The sequence below is a fragment of the Mus caroli genome, unplaced genomic scaffold (assembly GCF_978045245.1).
Source record: "Mus caroli unplaced genomic scaffold, Mus_caroli_1 scaffold_16, whole genome shotgun sequence".
Lineage (NCBI taxonomy): Eukaryota > Metazoa > Chordata > Mammalia > Rodentia > Muridae > Mus > Mus caroli.
In genome coordinates, this window is record NW_028227271.1 from 69,882,677 (window position 1) to 69,896,885 (window position 14,209).

At 41.9% G+C, this 14,209-nt stretch overlaps 1 protein-coding gene across 2 annotated transcripts in view; it reads left to right on the forward strand.

The window, feature by feature from the left end:
• Nipal2 (NIPA like domain containing 2) overlaps positions 1–14,209 on the forward strand; it is a 123,696-nt gene that overhangs the window by 76,966 nt on the left and 32,521 nt on the right. For both annotated transcript variants that reach the window (XM_029469394.2, XM_021183905.2), the window contains exons 5-6: positions 4,137–4,258; positions 13,242–13,338. In XM_029469394.2, the coding sequence (XP_029325254.1) occupies positions 4,137–4,258; positions 13,242–13,338 (219 nt within the window). The remainder of the gene's footprint in view (positions 1–4,136; positions 4,259–13,241; positions 13,339–14,209) is intronic.

The window sequence follows — 14,209 nt, forward strand, 5'->3', positions numbered from 1 at the left end:
ATTGTTTCCTTCCTCCTGTTTTGTTTTAGAATCAATGGAGAAAGGTCTTCCCCAAACAGTCAAGAATCCAGCCAATTCTTTCCTGCCAATGCCCCCCTCCACTGTCAAATTGGATTAGTGCCTCTTTATAGATAGCCTCATTTGTCTCTAGGCTATCCTAAGAGAAATACAATTTTAAATGAAGTTTTGGGGTGAACTCAGCTGACTCACAGTAGGCAGTCAATATACTGAAACAGGTCTATCCCAGGCTATGTCTAGCATATTCAGCTGCCTTAACTGGCCTCCTGGAGAGCTACACTTTCCATTAAAGGTTTGATGGCTTAATTCATATTTAAAGATGAGACTGTTCCACCTGGATGAATAATTTGCCTGAAGTAAGAGTGAATTTTAGTTTTTCAAGGCAAGATCCCAGCCTTGACCAGAGATACAGTGGGAGCACACCCATGTAGCCTGCTCCCTTGAGCTTCAATTCATGACTCCTGACAAGGCCACAGAAGGTGAACAGCTAGTCTCCTAAATTAGAAATCTGCCTCTTTCAAAAGACTAGACAGAGCATCACTCTGAAATAAAATGTAGCAGGAACCGATGGCTCAGGCCACTGGTAGAAAAGGCTATGTTACAAAAACATTTTTTTAATTTTAATTAGGTATTTTCTTCATTTACATCTCCAATGCTATCCCAAAAGTCCCCCATACCCCCCCCCACTCCTCTACCCCCCCCCACTCCCACTTCTTGGCCCTGGCATTCCCCTGTACTAAGGCATATAAAGTTTGCAAGACCAATGGGCCTCTCTTTCCACTGATGGCCAACTAGGCCATCTTCTGATGCATATGCAGCTAGAGACACAAGCTCCGGGGGGTACTGGTTAGTTCATATTGTTGTTCCACCTATAGGGTTGCAGACCCCTTTAGCTCCTTGGGTACTTTCTCTAGCTCCTCCATTGGGGGCCCTGTGATCCATCCAATAGCTGACTGTGAGCATCCACTTCTGTGTTGCTAGGCCCCAGCATAGTCTCACAAGAGACAGCTATATTAGGGTCCTTTCAGCAAAATTTTGCTAGTGTGTGCAATGGTGTCAGCGTTGGGAGGCTGATTATGGGATGGATCCCTGGGTATGGTAGTCTCTAGATGGTCCATCCTTTTGTCTCAGCTCCAAACTTTGTCTCTGTAACTCCTTCCATGGGTGTTCTGTTCCCAATTCTAAGAAGGGGCAAAATGTCCACACTTTCATCTTCGTTCTTCTTGAGTTTCATGTGTTTTGCCAATTGTATCTTGTATCTTGGGTATTCCAAGTTTCCCAGATGCCCCTCAACAGAGGAATGGATACAGAAAATGTGGTATATTTACACAATGGAGTACTACTCAGCTATTAAAAAGAATGAATTTATGAAATTCCTAGGCAAATGGATGGACCTGGAGGGCATCATCCTGAGTGAGGTAACCCAATCACAAAAGAACTCACATGATATGTACTCACTGATAGTGGATACAAAAACATTTTAAGGAAGTGTGAGTGACTTCAACACTTTTAAATCCTTATGAGAAGCCGAATAACCCCTAAAGAAGACAGTTGCTTATTACCTTAAATAATATAAATAAGCATGAAACCATAGATTGTCATCCTAGCACTGAGGAGTCCAAGGTCAGGCAGGCCTATAGTCTCCCTAAGGAGACCCTGTCTCCAAAGACTACCAACCAATACAACAAAAAGTGCAGGTGGCATAAAACAAGCAAGTATACATCTATTAGAAGACAAAGGTATCCTGAGGTAGCCACAATTAAAATTATTAAGGATAAAGGATAAGTATGCTGCTGTGAGGTTATCCTCTTGACTCACAGTAATTGGAGGCTCAATTGAAGCCACATATATGAGAAGCAATTTTGAAGGGCTAGTTGTAAAGTATTGAAAATGAAGTCGAATAAACCAAACTACCTTCAAATGAGGGAGCACTGAGCAGACTTGAAAGAGAAAGCTTGCCTTACATCTTCACGGTGTTGTGAGAGAGACTAGAATGAGAAGCAGTTTCTATAGTGTGCTCCTGCTTACCTGAGAACAGCAAAGCTCACGTGCAGGCAGCTCTGGAAGAGGGAGCCTAGCAAGGAATCCCAGGGCTGACTGCTGGGCAGCAGCAACCTGCTGGGCCTGCGGACTGATGGGCTGACGGCAGCCTCGAGCCAGTGAAACACTTGGCTTTCAGCAGACCCTATATGACCCTCTGGAATTTTGTATCGTGTGAGTGTTACCAACTCCACATTACATCACAGCATGGGAAAGTTAGTGGGAACTGGGTCATATAAGGTGAGAAGAGAACTGTTGATAAAGGGACGTAAAAGCCAAATCAAATTTGGACCGAAGAGAGGAACACTGGAAAGCCCTGGGGCACTTTGAAGTGTGCCCCGAAGGTTCATGCTGCTTTATCATATCAGGTCAGAAAACTCGTTTTTAAAAACTTTCTTCCTCTTAAGAACCTAATTTGAAATAATCCTTTGTTTTACAAAGAAAAAGACATGACTGGCCAATATTTTCCTCAAGTTCACATGTGTGCTTTTTATTACTTTGCATTTAGTACAGTGTTTAATAATGCATATATTTTTATTTTTAAAATTGTCACTAGAAATAGCTCTGAAAATCATGTATATATAATCTTGTCTTCACAGTATATTATAAGATAAGTAAGAGGAAACTTATCTGTAGCTTTATACTACACTAAATAGATTATTGTCAAGCTTATGTAACATTAAACACTATTTATTCTCATAAACTGAGTTCAAAACCTAGACCACGTAGTTAAGAGGGGTAGAAAATCAGCATCCCAAACTGAGAGACTTTATAGACAGACCAGATGATCCAGCTTCATCCAAGGCTGTTTGTAAACTATATCCACAACAGAGATGTACTGGGTGGATTAAAAAAGAAGAAGAAAAGGAAAAAGAGGAAGAGGAGGAGGAAGAGGAAGAAGAGGAGGAGAAGAAAGAAAGAAAGAAAGAAAGAAAGAAAGAAAGAAAGAAAGAAAGAAAGAAAGGGAAAGGAAAGGAAAGGAAAGGAAAGGAAAGGAAAGGAAAGGAAAGGAAAGGAAAGGAAAGGAAAGGAAAGGAAAGGAAAGGAAAGGAAAGGAAAGGAAAGGAAAGGGAATTTTTCAACTGTAGTTCTTGGAAACAGCTACTTAGATAAAATTTTCTCAGGCTGCTAATTATATATAAATAGGATTGTTTTAGTACTTTACATAAAGGCCTGCCCTCCCTTCCACCCCTGCTGTTTCTCCTGTGCACCTACCATGGTTGTGAGTAATGATAAAATCATGACCAGATAATAATTAAGTTTATGATGTGCTCTATCTTTACTAAGCTAACCTGGGATTCTAGATCCTAGGGAAGTATTGGGACTCTACAGTGAGGAGGTCCCTCTCACCACATTTACTTCTGGAAGGACTGCCATCAGTGACAGCAGTTAAAGTGACCATTGCTGAGTTTCAAAGTCTAGCTCACCCAAGCTCACAGGCTCCAGGAAGCAGTGAGCAGAGAGCTGGTCATCATGAGGTGGACTTCCCTACCCTCGAGTCTTGGCACATCCATCTACTAGAGATGGACCTAGATCTATGTATGTAGATCTGCTGTGTAAGTCATGGTGTGGAAACAGTATGACTGTGCCCTAACCTCTCAGTATGTGCGTGTTCTGATCTTCTCTGTCTTTGCGGAAACTTCTTTGAAGAAGATAGGACTCACCTGCAACAACAGAGAAAGTCTGAAGTTACATCATGCTCTATCTACTCCCTGGCTTTTATTCTCCTTTAAGGATGTGGTGTTCTTTAGGGCTAATTTGATGACGTGTTTTAATGGGACCACTGGGGCTGCCGGGGGTGGGGAGGAATGGCCTCCATTTTAACAAATAGCATAACCGGTGATGCTTATATCAAGAGAAGCTTTAAGGTACCCATGCTGGTAAGGCAAACCGGTAATCACAGTATTTAGGAGACTGAATCAGGAGAAGTTGTGAGTTCAAGGCCAGCCTATATTACAAAATGAGTTCCAAATCAGGTAAGGCTACATAGCAAGACCCTGTCCCAACTGGAAAGAGGAAAAAAGGAAAAACTTTAATTGTTTTTTAAATTCGGTTTGTCTTTTCTTTTTTATTCGAAGGTATGACACTAGCATTTGCAGGAACATATTTATTGGTGAATTTTGCTCCAAATATCACCCAGGCTATCTCAGCAAGAACAGTACAGTATTACTTTGTTGGCTGGCAATTCCTGGTCTATGTGGTAAGAGTTCTAAATATTTTACTGTTTCTAAAGTATATTATCTAGACTATTGGTAGCTACAGTGTTAAGAAACCCATGGAACCCTTTCTTTTCAACACGGTGATTCACTAAAGTGTAAGTGTACCTGATCAGTAGTGAAGGATGTGAGCTACTAAGTCACTGTTGAAGCATCTTCCCAAAAAGTCCTCATTGAGGTCAAAGCAATAGCAGTGGTACAGTTCCAAGGGATGTGAGGAAAGAAAGGGGAAGGACAAGGAGGGGGCGAGGGAGGGGAGGAGGGAAGAAGGAGAAAGGAGGGAGTCGGTGCACTAGGTCCTTGAAGACATTAACTGAGGTGTTTATTTGATACAGTGGCTTCCTCTGGTAAGTATAAAGGACAAATTGGATTGAAGCAGTAGATATGTGACTTACTACCGAACGTAGGTAAGACTGGAGAAAAAGAACATTATAGAAAGGGCAAGTATAGGAAAAACTGGAATTGTCTGAGCATTTAGTTTGGCAAAAATCTTATAAATTTGATAATAAAGAATCAAAAGCTAGAGACTCATACTAATTCTGGGACTTCTTATAATTATAGTGACCTCAGAAAGGTACCTGATACAGTTCTCTGCTGAAAAAAATTACCCTACTCTACAAATGTAGTATGAAAAACATGGTGTGGGTGTTTACAGGTTTTACAGGTGACCTTTGCCCCCAAGTGTAACACAGGCTCCTCTCACAGCCATCTAATGACAAGCATTCTCTTTTTGTTGTTGTTGTTGTTGTTGTTGTTGTTGTTGTTGTTTTGAGACAGGGTTTCTCTCTGTAGCCCTGGCTGTCCTGGAACTCACTTTGTAGACCAGGCTGGCCTGGAACTCAGAAATCCGCCTGCCTCTGCCTCCCAAGTGCTGGGATTAAAGGCGTGCGCCACCACTGCCTGACTGTCTCACTATCTCTGACACAATCATGACCCCTGGAACACAAATATCTATAAATATTCTCTACTGTCTCCCTCTTTATTCCTTCTCTTACACCATGGAAAAGTAACTAATTTCTGTGTTTAAATATTCATTTACTATACACTATTAACTAATCATCCTGTAGCCTTCCAAGACACCCACTTTCTAGCTCTTTCTCATTTCTCATTACATCTAGCATATCTCTTTCCATATACTGCTGAGAAAGACCAGAGGGAGGAAGGGAGAAAACATGGGGAAAGGGAGAGGCAGGGGGCGGGGGGAAGAGAGAGAACGAGAATGAATTCATGACCTTGGTGCAGTGTCTAGTTCATGCCCATCTGGAATGCCTCCCTTTAATGCCTCTCGGTATATTGTACATTTCTTTCCCTCTCTGAATAATCCATCCATCTCAGGCTCTTTGTGAGCATCTCCTCCTCTGTCAACTGCCTATGTCTATTTATATCATATGTGCTGCCAATTAGTTTTCTATTGCTGTGGACAAAAAGCAAGTGGGGAGGAAAGGGTTACTTGGCTTACAGTTTACAGTACATGACAAGGAGACTACGTGAGAGTTCAAATCAGGAACCTTGGATAGGAAATGAAGATGGAACATGGAGGAACAGAGGAACTCTGCTTACTGGCTTGCTTACTGTTTGCTCTCAACTTACTTTCTTACACAAAGCAGATCACCGCCCAGGGGTGCAACTACCACACTGGCCTGAGTCACTCAGATCAGTCATTACTTAAGAAAATGCCTCCACAGACATGACCCTAGAGCAAACTGATAGACTACTCTTCAATTGAGGTTCCCTCCCACACAACTCTAGTTTGTTTCAAGTTGATTTAAAAACAAGCAAGCAAGCAAACACCTACCCAGCACAGAGGCCATTGTTCACACAGCACCCTTCTTGCTGTCCATACCCACCTCTCCTTCCCAGTCCTCCTGACTCCTCCGCATTCACTCCCTGTTCATTCATTGCTCATTGTGTCATGAATGTTCCATAGCTTCCTCAAATGCAAATATCAGAATCTGAACCCAGTATTTTGCTACCAAACTCTCATCTTTTCTGTGTCAGTCTGCCATATTGGAAAACCAAGCTACCCCTAATGCTTCTTACAGCTCTGTTCTTCACTCTCCATCCTTGCATGTTATAAAGTCTCTTGCTCTTGACCCCTCTTTTATTTTCCCATTGCCATTGCATTAATCTGAGCTGTCATCATCTATTTCTAAGGCCATGCCAGCAGTGCCTTAAGAAGCACAGTCTCCCCTACTGATTCTCATCAGTACCTCACCATAGCAGCAGGCATCACCACAGCTGCAGGCATCACCACAGCTGCAGGTGTCATCCCTTCAGCCACATGACTACTCAGTACCATTGTGCCTGTGGTTCCTCTGCCTTCTCTGACGTATAACCCCTTCAGCTCCCTACAGACTTACCCTCATGGATGTCATTCTGATACAGCCTCTTCTGTGGAAATATTACAAAGCTGGTTTCTCCATTCCCTACCTATACTTTTTACAGGTCACATTATGACTTAATCTATTTATCTGTCCTCTATTCCAGCAATTCCCTGTCAGAGGAGAGCAGTCAATCAGACAGCCCATCGCTTGATGTTCTACCTAAAGAAACATGATAGCCATGGTTTCATTCTCATGGACTGCATTTCCAACCTTTCACTTCCCAATACCTTCTAGCCCTGCCCTTGCCTTAGTTCTGAGCACTGAGCTTCCCAACTCAAGTTGATCTTTCCAGGACCTTCATAGTCTGTACCTTCACTCTGCCCATTCATTTTCCTATGTGTCCATCATAGTGGTCATTTAATTTCCACTGCTTTCATCAATCAACTCTAAACACTAGAAGGAGCTTTAATCTCTGAATTACTTCTCCTTAAACTTTATGGAATATGTCATGGTAGTGCAGGCTTGAAATCTGACCAACACATTACAACTTTTTGCCTACAGGCAAAACAAATGCTTCATTCAGTAACAAAAGAGTGACATAGCCTGTGACCGGAAAATTAATAGCCTGAGTTAGATCCTCTGGAGATTAAAGATGCAGCAAGCCTTCTTTCCTGGAATAAAGCTCATGGTTTAGTTATGACACATCTTGTATTGTTTTTAATACCAGAGAATACATCTGAAGCAGGCAAACCTGACTTTATAAATGTTTGCTTTTCTTTCTTTTTTTTTCCTTCATGGTACTGGAGATTGAAACCAGAATAAGTAGGCAATTTGCTACTACTGAGATGTTGCCCTGCCCACAAACAATGTATTAAGCCTACTGGTGGACAAAAATACTCTAAAATTAATTACATTTTTCTATTTTCTAAAGCTAACTCTAATATTTTTAATCTTTGAGATGTGTGTACATATGTACAGTTGAGTACAGCTCCCTGTCCTCCTCAGCTCCTCCTAGTTACACTATCATCCCAACTCTCACAGCTAAATGGCCTCAAGCTAGCTCTTACATTTAGTTATTTACTCATTCATTCAACGTATTATATAGTATAGTATAGTATAGTATAGTATAGTATAGTATAGTATAGTATAGTACATATTGTAATCTAGATAATAGAAAGGAATTCTTATAGACAAACTTTATAATCCTAGAAGAGACCTCTACTTCCAAAAGCCATATTATATTAATGAGGTCTATTTCAAAATAGATTCCACACAGAAAAGTTTAACTGCTTCCAGATATTTGTAAGATAGTTTAAAATAATTCTTTAATAATAGTTACAATTGAGTAGAACTTTAATTATTAGGGAACCTTTATACTAATGTGGAATCTAATCTAGAATGTAACTGCATCTCTAAGAACTATAGGAGTGATAAGCTCTATGCTAACACCTTTGAGCTGAATTTTGGGTTAAATATATTGAATATCTTAATAGTCAATGTTCAATTTTCAGATGTGGTAGATTAGGTGGGGTTGTTATTGTTGTGTTTGGTGTTTTGTTTTCACAAAGGTTATAATTACATTATTTTTTTTTGAGCTAAGTGTGGTGGCACATGAGTGTAATGAGAACACTTGGGAAGCCTAGGCAGAAGGATAGAATGCTCAGGGCCATGCTGGAATCCTTAGCAAGATCCTCTCAACACTACCCCCAAAAGACTCATTTGCCCAGTGATTAATGAATGACTAACAAGTCATTCATATGTTTCTGTATTACACCAAGTGTAAGTACAGCATCTGAATTGCTTTTCAGGACTGATCAGAATCACAAATCAAGTTAATAAAGATATTCAAAAGTCTTAATCAGTTCTGCACGTTCCACCAAGGCATTGTAAAGTTACATAGACCATCTCAGCTCTCACTTATGTTCCTATGGACCATGGTGCCTGTGTTACGTCCAGTTCTCTGTGGAAGTGGATGCCTTGTCACAAGGCCAGGAGCCTACCCCCTGCTTGGTGCCCTTGTGCAGGAAAGGAATTTGAGAATTCTGGTGTCACTGACCAGGGGAGAAGGACATGCTGTCTGTTCAACCACTGGCCCAGCTTTTCCAGGCTCCTCTGCCACAGAGGAATAGCTCTCTTCAGCAAAAACCTGTCAAAAAGTCACAGCTAAATGGGGTCTCAAGCTCAGAGTAATTTGTAAAGATATAGAACACGTCCCATGAGGAATCTGCCATGTGTGTAAGTGAGCTAACAACTTGTGACCTTAATTTAAGGAAGGAGAGGGTTTGGTCTCCTTAGTCCTGTATGTCCTGTTTGGCCAAGGAGCTGTAGAGCCATTCCTTGAGCAACCCACCTGTTAATATGTTCTTTGCAGCCACCCTAGGAAGCCTTAGGCCTCAATTACATCACACTCTTTGGCAGCTTGGTGGTAGCTGTTTGGCCCACCCAGACTTTCCAATAAACTCAAATTGAAATCTCTGTTCTGAACATAAAATCCTTCACACGGTAATCTACACAGTGCTCATTTTCTTTCCTCAAATCAGCAGCAGCATGGGCCAAACCTATCATTTGGAACAAATGTGTACCCCAATGCTGATTATTAAGTCTGCAGTTCTGACAAAGCTGACTGAACACCCAACATCTGGTGCTGTCAACTTGGAGGAAGAAAACTGTTTCTATTAAACAACTCTTGCATGAGATCCCTTTGCTCTGTTGTCTAGATGAAAACAACACTGTTTCTGCAGCAGGATATGGACAGTGAACCACTCTGACAGAGCAGGCAAGGCTTGTGCACAGTTCTGGTCTCATTCTACACTTCACCTGTGCAGCAGTCCTATGCGTGGGAACATTGTCTTCTTCACCTCCCAAAAGAAGAAACTGAGGCATAGGGAGAGGTTCAGTAGCTTGGCCAAAGTCAATGAATACAAATTCAGAGAATCAGAACTCCAAGCAAGACTGCCTTTCTCTGGTGGGCACACACACTTGAACATGTCACTGAACTGCCTTTGCAAGTCAGTCCAACTGACTACCAAGGGTCAAATCTACCCACAGAGAATTTTGACAGAGCCTATTTCTGTTAGACAAAGAAGTCGTTTTAATGAAGGAAAGAAAGAAAAAGGATGGGACTGGGCAGATGGTTCAGTGATTATAAGCACATACTGTTCTTGCAAAGGACTTCAGTTCCTAGCACCCACTCCAGTGATTAAACAACCACCTATAATTCCATCTCCAAGAGATCTACTCTCTCCTTCTGACTTCCATGGCACTCACACTCAAGTACAAACACACACACATGTACAAGCATGCACACATATGCACACACAAACACACACATGTACCCACTCACACCAATGCACACACATACACAACACATACACACACACATGTACGTACGTACATGCCAATGTGCTCACATACACACATGCACACACGAGTGTACACATAAACACACACATGTATATACATACCACACACAAAGAGGAAATGCACTCAGACTCAAATTGGTGAGTCATACTGTTCTTGCAAAGGACTTTGTCACCTGCTTTGACACATCATCTCCTAGACTACCACTGACTCCTTTAGAACCAAACTGGGGTAACTAGTACATAAAATTCTAGTTAGATTCAAGAACCAGTTAAGAAACTTCTGAGTACACACCTTTAATCCCAGCACTGTGGAGGCAGTGGCAGGTGGATCTCTGTGAGTTTAAGGCCAGTCTGGTATACATAGTGAGTTCTAGGCCAGGCTAGCCAGGGTTATGTAAAGAGACACTGTCAAAAAAACAGAGAGGTGGGAGGGAGAGGAGAGAGGACAGAGAATGAGAGGGAAGAAAAGAAAAGAAAAAAGAAATGAAATTCTGAAACCAACTCAGAAATTTTATCTTAAAGATATTCTTTGGAAAGAACTTCATGTATCAAAACCTGAATCAGTTTTCTATGAACTCCATAACAATTTGCCACACACTGGGCAGCTTTAAACAATAGAAATAGATTGCCACATTACTTGCCAGGGCCTCCAGAAAGGAACCTGTCCCTTCCCAGCTCCTGCAGGTCCTTAGTAGTGCTTGGCTCAGGCTTGCCCAGTCAGGGCTTCTGCTTGAGTCGTCCAAGCTCACCTCCCATTTCAGGCCCATAGCCTTAACCACAGCTTTAAAAGCCCAGTGACAACGCCATAATGTAAACAAATGTTCTGGGTGTTTAGAACGTGGGCCCCTGGCTGGGTGCCATTAGTCAACATGCCGGAAGCAGGATCCTTTAACACACCCCACATACACAGCAAGCCTCAGTTTCCTCACCCATGAAATGAAGATAGTCACAGTGTTCACCTTCTGAGCATGGAAGTTGGTGATTTGGTGTAAGGAGTGTGGTGCACACTGGGTTCACAGACCAGTCAGCAATGAGGCTTCTCCATGGAGTGCCAGAACCCACGGAGCCACAGGTGGCTAGCACTTCAGAGGAAAGTGTATACAAGGATAGCTGTTGTTCATACTTGAATATTTTCCCTGACAACTGGGTGACCTCTTGACACATGGTAGAACCCAGTGCCACTATAGGCATTCTGTGGATAATGAGAATTCATGCATTATTTGTTCTGAAGCTGCAGAGAGCGAATCTGAGAAGGAAAGAAAATCTAGAGCAGGCATGAAGCAAAAGTTCCATGCTCCATGTCATGGCAAAGGGCCCTCCATCGCCTGGTAATGATCAGGTGAGAACCGGATCCCTGCACCTGCAGGACACTGGGCTAAAAAGGCCTTCCTGGTTTTTTGTTTTGTATTGTTTACTTTGGGGGTTTTGTTTGTTTACTTGCTTTTTAACTTTTTTAAAATCTTTTTTTAACCTCTTGCAATTTTTACATTTATTTTTTATTAGATATTTTTCTTTATTTACATTTCAAATGTTATCCCCTTTCCTAGTTTCCCCTCTGAAAATCCCCTACCCCCTCTTCTGCTCCCCAACCCACCCACTTCACCTTCCTTGCCCTGGCATTCCCCTATACTGGGGCATAGAACCTACAATGTGTGAGTTCTCTACTACATGTACACCTGCATGTCAGAAGAGAGCATCAGATCCCTTTATAGATGAGCCACCATGTGGGTGCTGGGAATTGAACGCAGAACCTCTGGAAGAACAAGTGCTCTTAACTGCTGAGCCATCTCTTCAGCTCCAAGGCCTTCCTATTAAAGGTGGAAGGAGACCGGGACACCCAAAGGTCAGAAATGCAGTCCTTCTGTACAGATTGGTAGAGGAACATTCTGGGCAAAGCACAGAGCTGTCTGAGAATAACAAAGAAATAGAGGGAGTGATAGAAGAGGAAATGGGGAGAGAGCAAGGAAGAGCAGGAGAGAACAGGGTTGGCACAGAGTGGCCCATCTGTGAGGTCTCCAGCAGAAGCTAAAGATTATCATCCAGAAGAAATGTGGTCTTTAACGTACAAAGAATAGAAAGCCATAAGAAATCCAAGCAAAAGAATGGCTGGATCTAATTTATTTTTTCACTCCCTGAATCAGTTTGGATGTATCTCATGCATACTTGTTTGTTTGTTTGCTTTTGGTTTTCTCTGAATCTGATTTACTTATTTCTCTTAATCTATTGATTTCTACTCATTTTCCTGCATGTTCTTTATAGATAAATAAGTTCTGGGCTGCTCTCTTAGTGTGGCTTTATTGCTGTGAAGAGGCAACATAACCATGGAAAATGTTATAAAAGAAAACATTTAATTAGAGCTAGCTTACAGTTTCAGAGGTCTAATTCATTGTCATCATGCCAGAAAACATGGTAGCACTCAGGCAGTCATGATGCCGGAGAAAGGTGCTGAAAGTTCTTCAGTCCTGATCCGCAGGCAGCAGCAGGACACTGTGTGCCACACTAGGCCTGGCTTGAGTGTAGGAGACCTCAACACTGCCTCCACAGTGACACTCCCCCTCCAACAACACTACACTCCATGGGCCACACATTCAAGCACATGACCCTATGGAGCCTATTCAAACCACCACAGCTGCCAAACAGTAGAAGTTTTGAAAGGTAAGAATGGGGCCAGGCAGTGGTGGCTCATGCCTTTAATCCCAGCACTTGGGAGGCAGAGGCAGACAGATTTCTGAGTTCCAGGACAGCCTGGTCTAGAGAGTAAGTTCCAGGACAGCCAGGGCTACACAGAGAAACCCTGTCTCAAAAAAAAAAAAAAAAAAAAAAAAAAAAAGAAAGAAAGAAAAAAGAAAAGAAAAGAAAGGTAAGAATAGTCAGACAAAATGGAAGACAACTGCAGCCATGCAAGGAGGCTGGCAGAGGGCAAAGGAGGAAGGAGCTGGGAGCCTCTGCAGTGGGCATGGCTACAGGGAAGATTGTCCAACGTAGCACAGCGTGTCTGCTCAGCACACACAGGGACAGGAAACAGTTGGAGAAATGAGACTTGAGTGGCAGGGAGCCAGGCCTATCGAGCTAGGCTTGGCGTCACTGGTGGGTAGGTGGTATTCAAGCACTGTGGATGACTGAGGGTCCTGACAGTACCCTGCATTATAGTCGGCCCTGGGACTCTCAGTCACCCAAACCTTCATGAGAACCACTGCAAATTCAAACACATACTTGGGGCATCTTGTGGACTATGTAGAGAAACTTACTCTTTTTTTTTTTTAATCTTTTTTAATTTTTAGATTTTAGAAATCCTAGTTTTCTGCATCCTTCTGTATTTCCATAAAAGGAAAGGAATGAAGCACATTGTGGTCCTGCTCACCCTGGTGGCACTCCTTGGTAAGAACCTGCTGTGTGTCCTTTGTCAGAGGACAACCCAGCTCTTTCTCGCTGTTTCTATTTTCAAACTCTGACTCTGAAAAAGAAAGTCTAAATCACACAAAGGATACTTTGCACATCATTTCTCAATTTGTACATATTTAGTTCTTTTAAAAATATATTTAAGTTTTTTGTCTGTTGGTATTTTTTTTCTCCCAGAGAATTTGAAGTTTTTCTTTTTAAAGAGAATAATTGAAAATATTAAAAGGAACTAATGAACTTAATTTGGGTACAAACTTGCTTAACAATGTCTATCATGTTTACATTTTTAAACTTAAATATGGTTAAATTGAAACATAAGGACGAAGAGCATGAGTTTCTTAAACACGAGTTCCTTCATTCTTGGTTACTTTTTGTCCCATCATCTCCTGGCAGGATTAGAACCTGAAGCTTAGATAACAACTGTGTTTAATGTTTTCCTTTGCCCCTCTTCTCACATCTCTCTTGCCCTTTCTCACATGTTTATACCAACACAGGAGAGCTCCCTACACATTCTGAGTAATTTTCTTCTAATACTTTATTTAGAGCTCTTCTTTGTCATAAGAGGCAAGACTTAATTGCATTGACACTGTTGCATAAGCTGTGCCTCATCACAAAGATGGCCAAGTTCTCCCTGTCCCACCTCACGCCTTTGCCCTCTCTGTGGGGGTGGAGGATTTGTGTTTAGAACAGTTGCTTTTGGAAACAAATGCACCCTGCACAAAACACAACCTGCAGGGGCTTTGGTGATTAAGAAAAAAACAAAAACAAAAACAAAAACAGATGGGGGACCTTATATTTGTTTCTTTTCAAACTACCAGGCAGGGAGACAAGAAGCAAACATAACAGAATT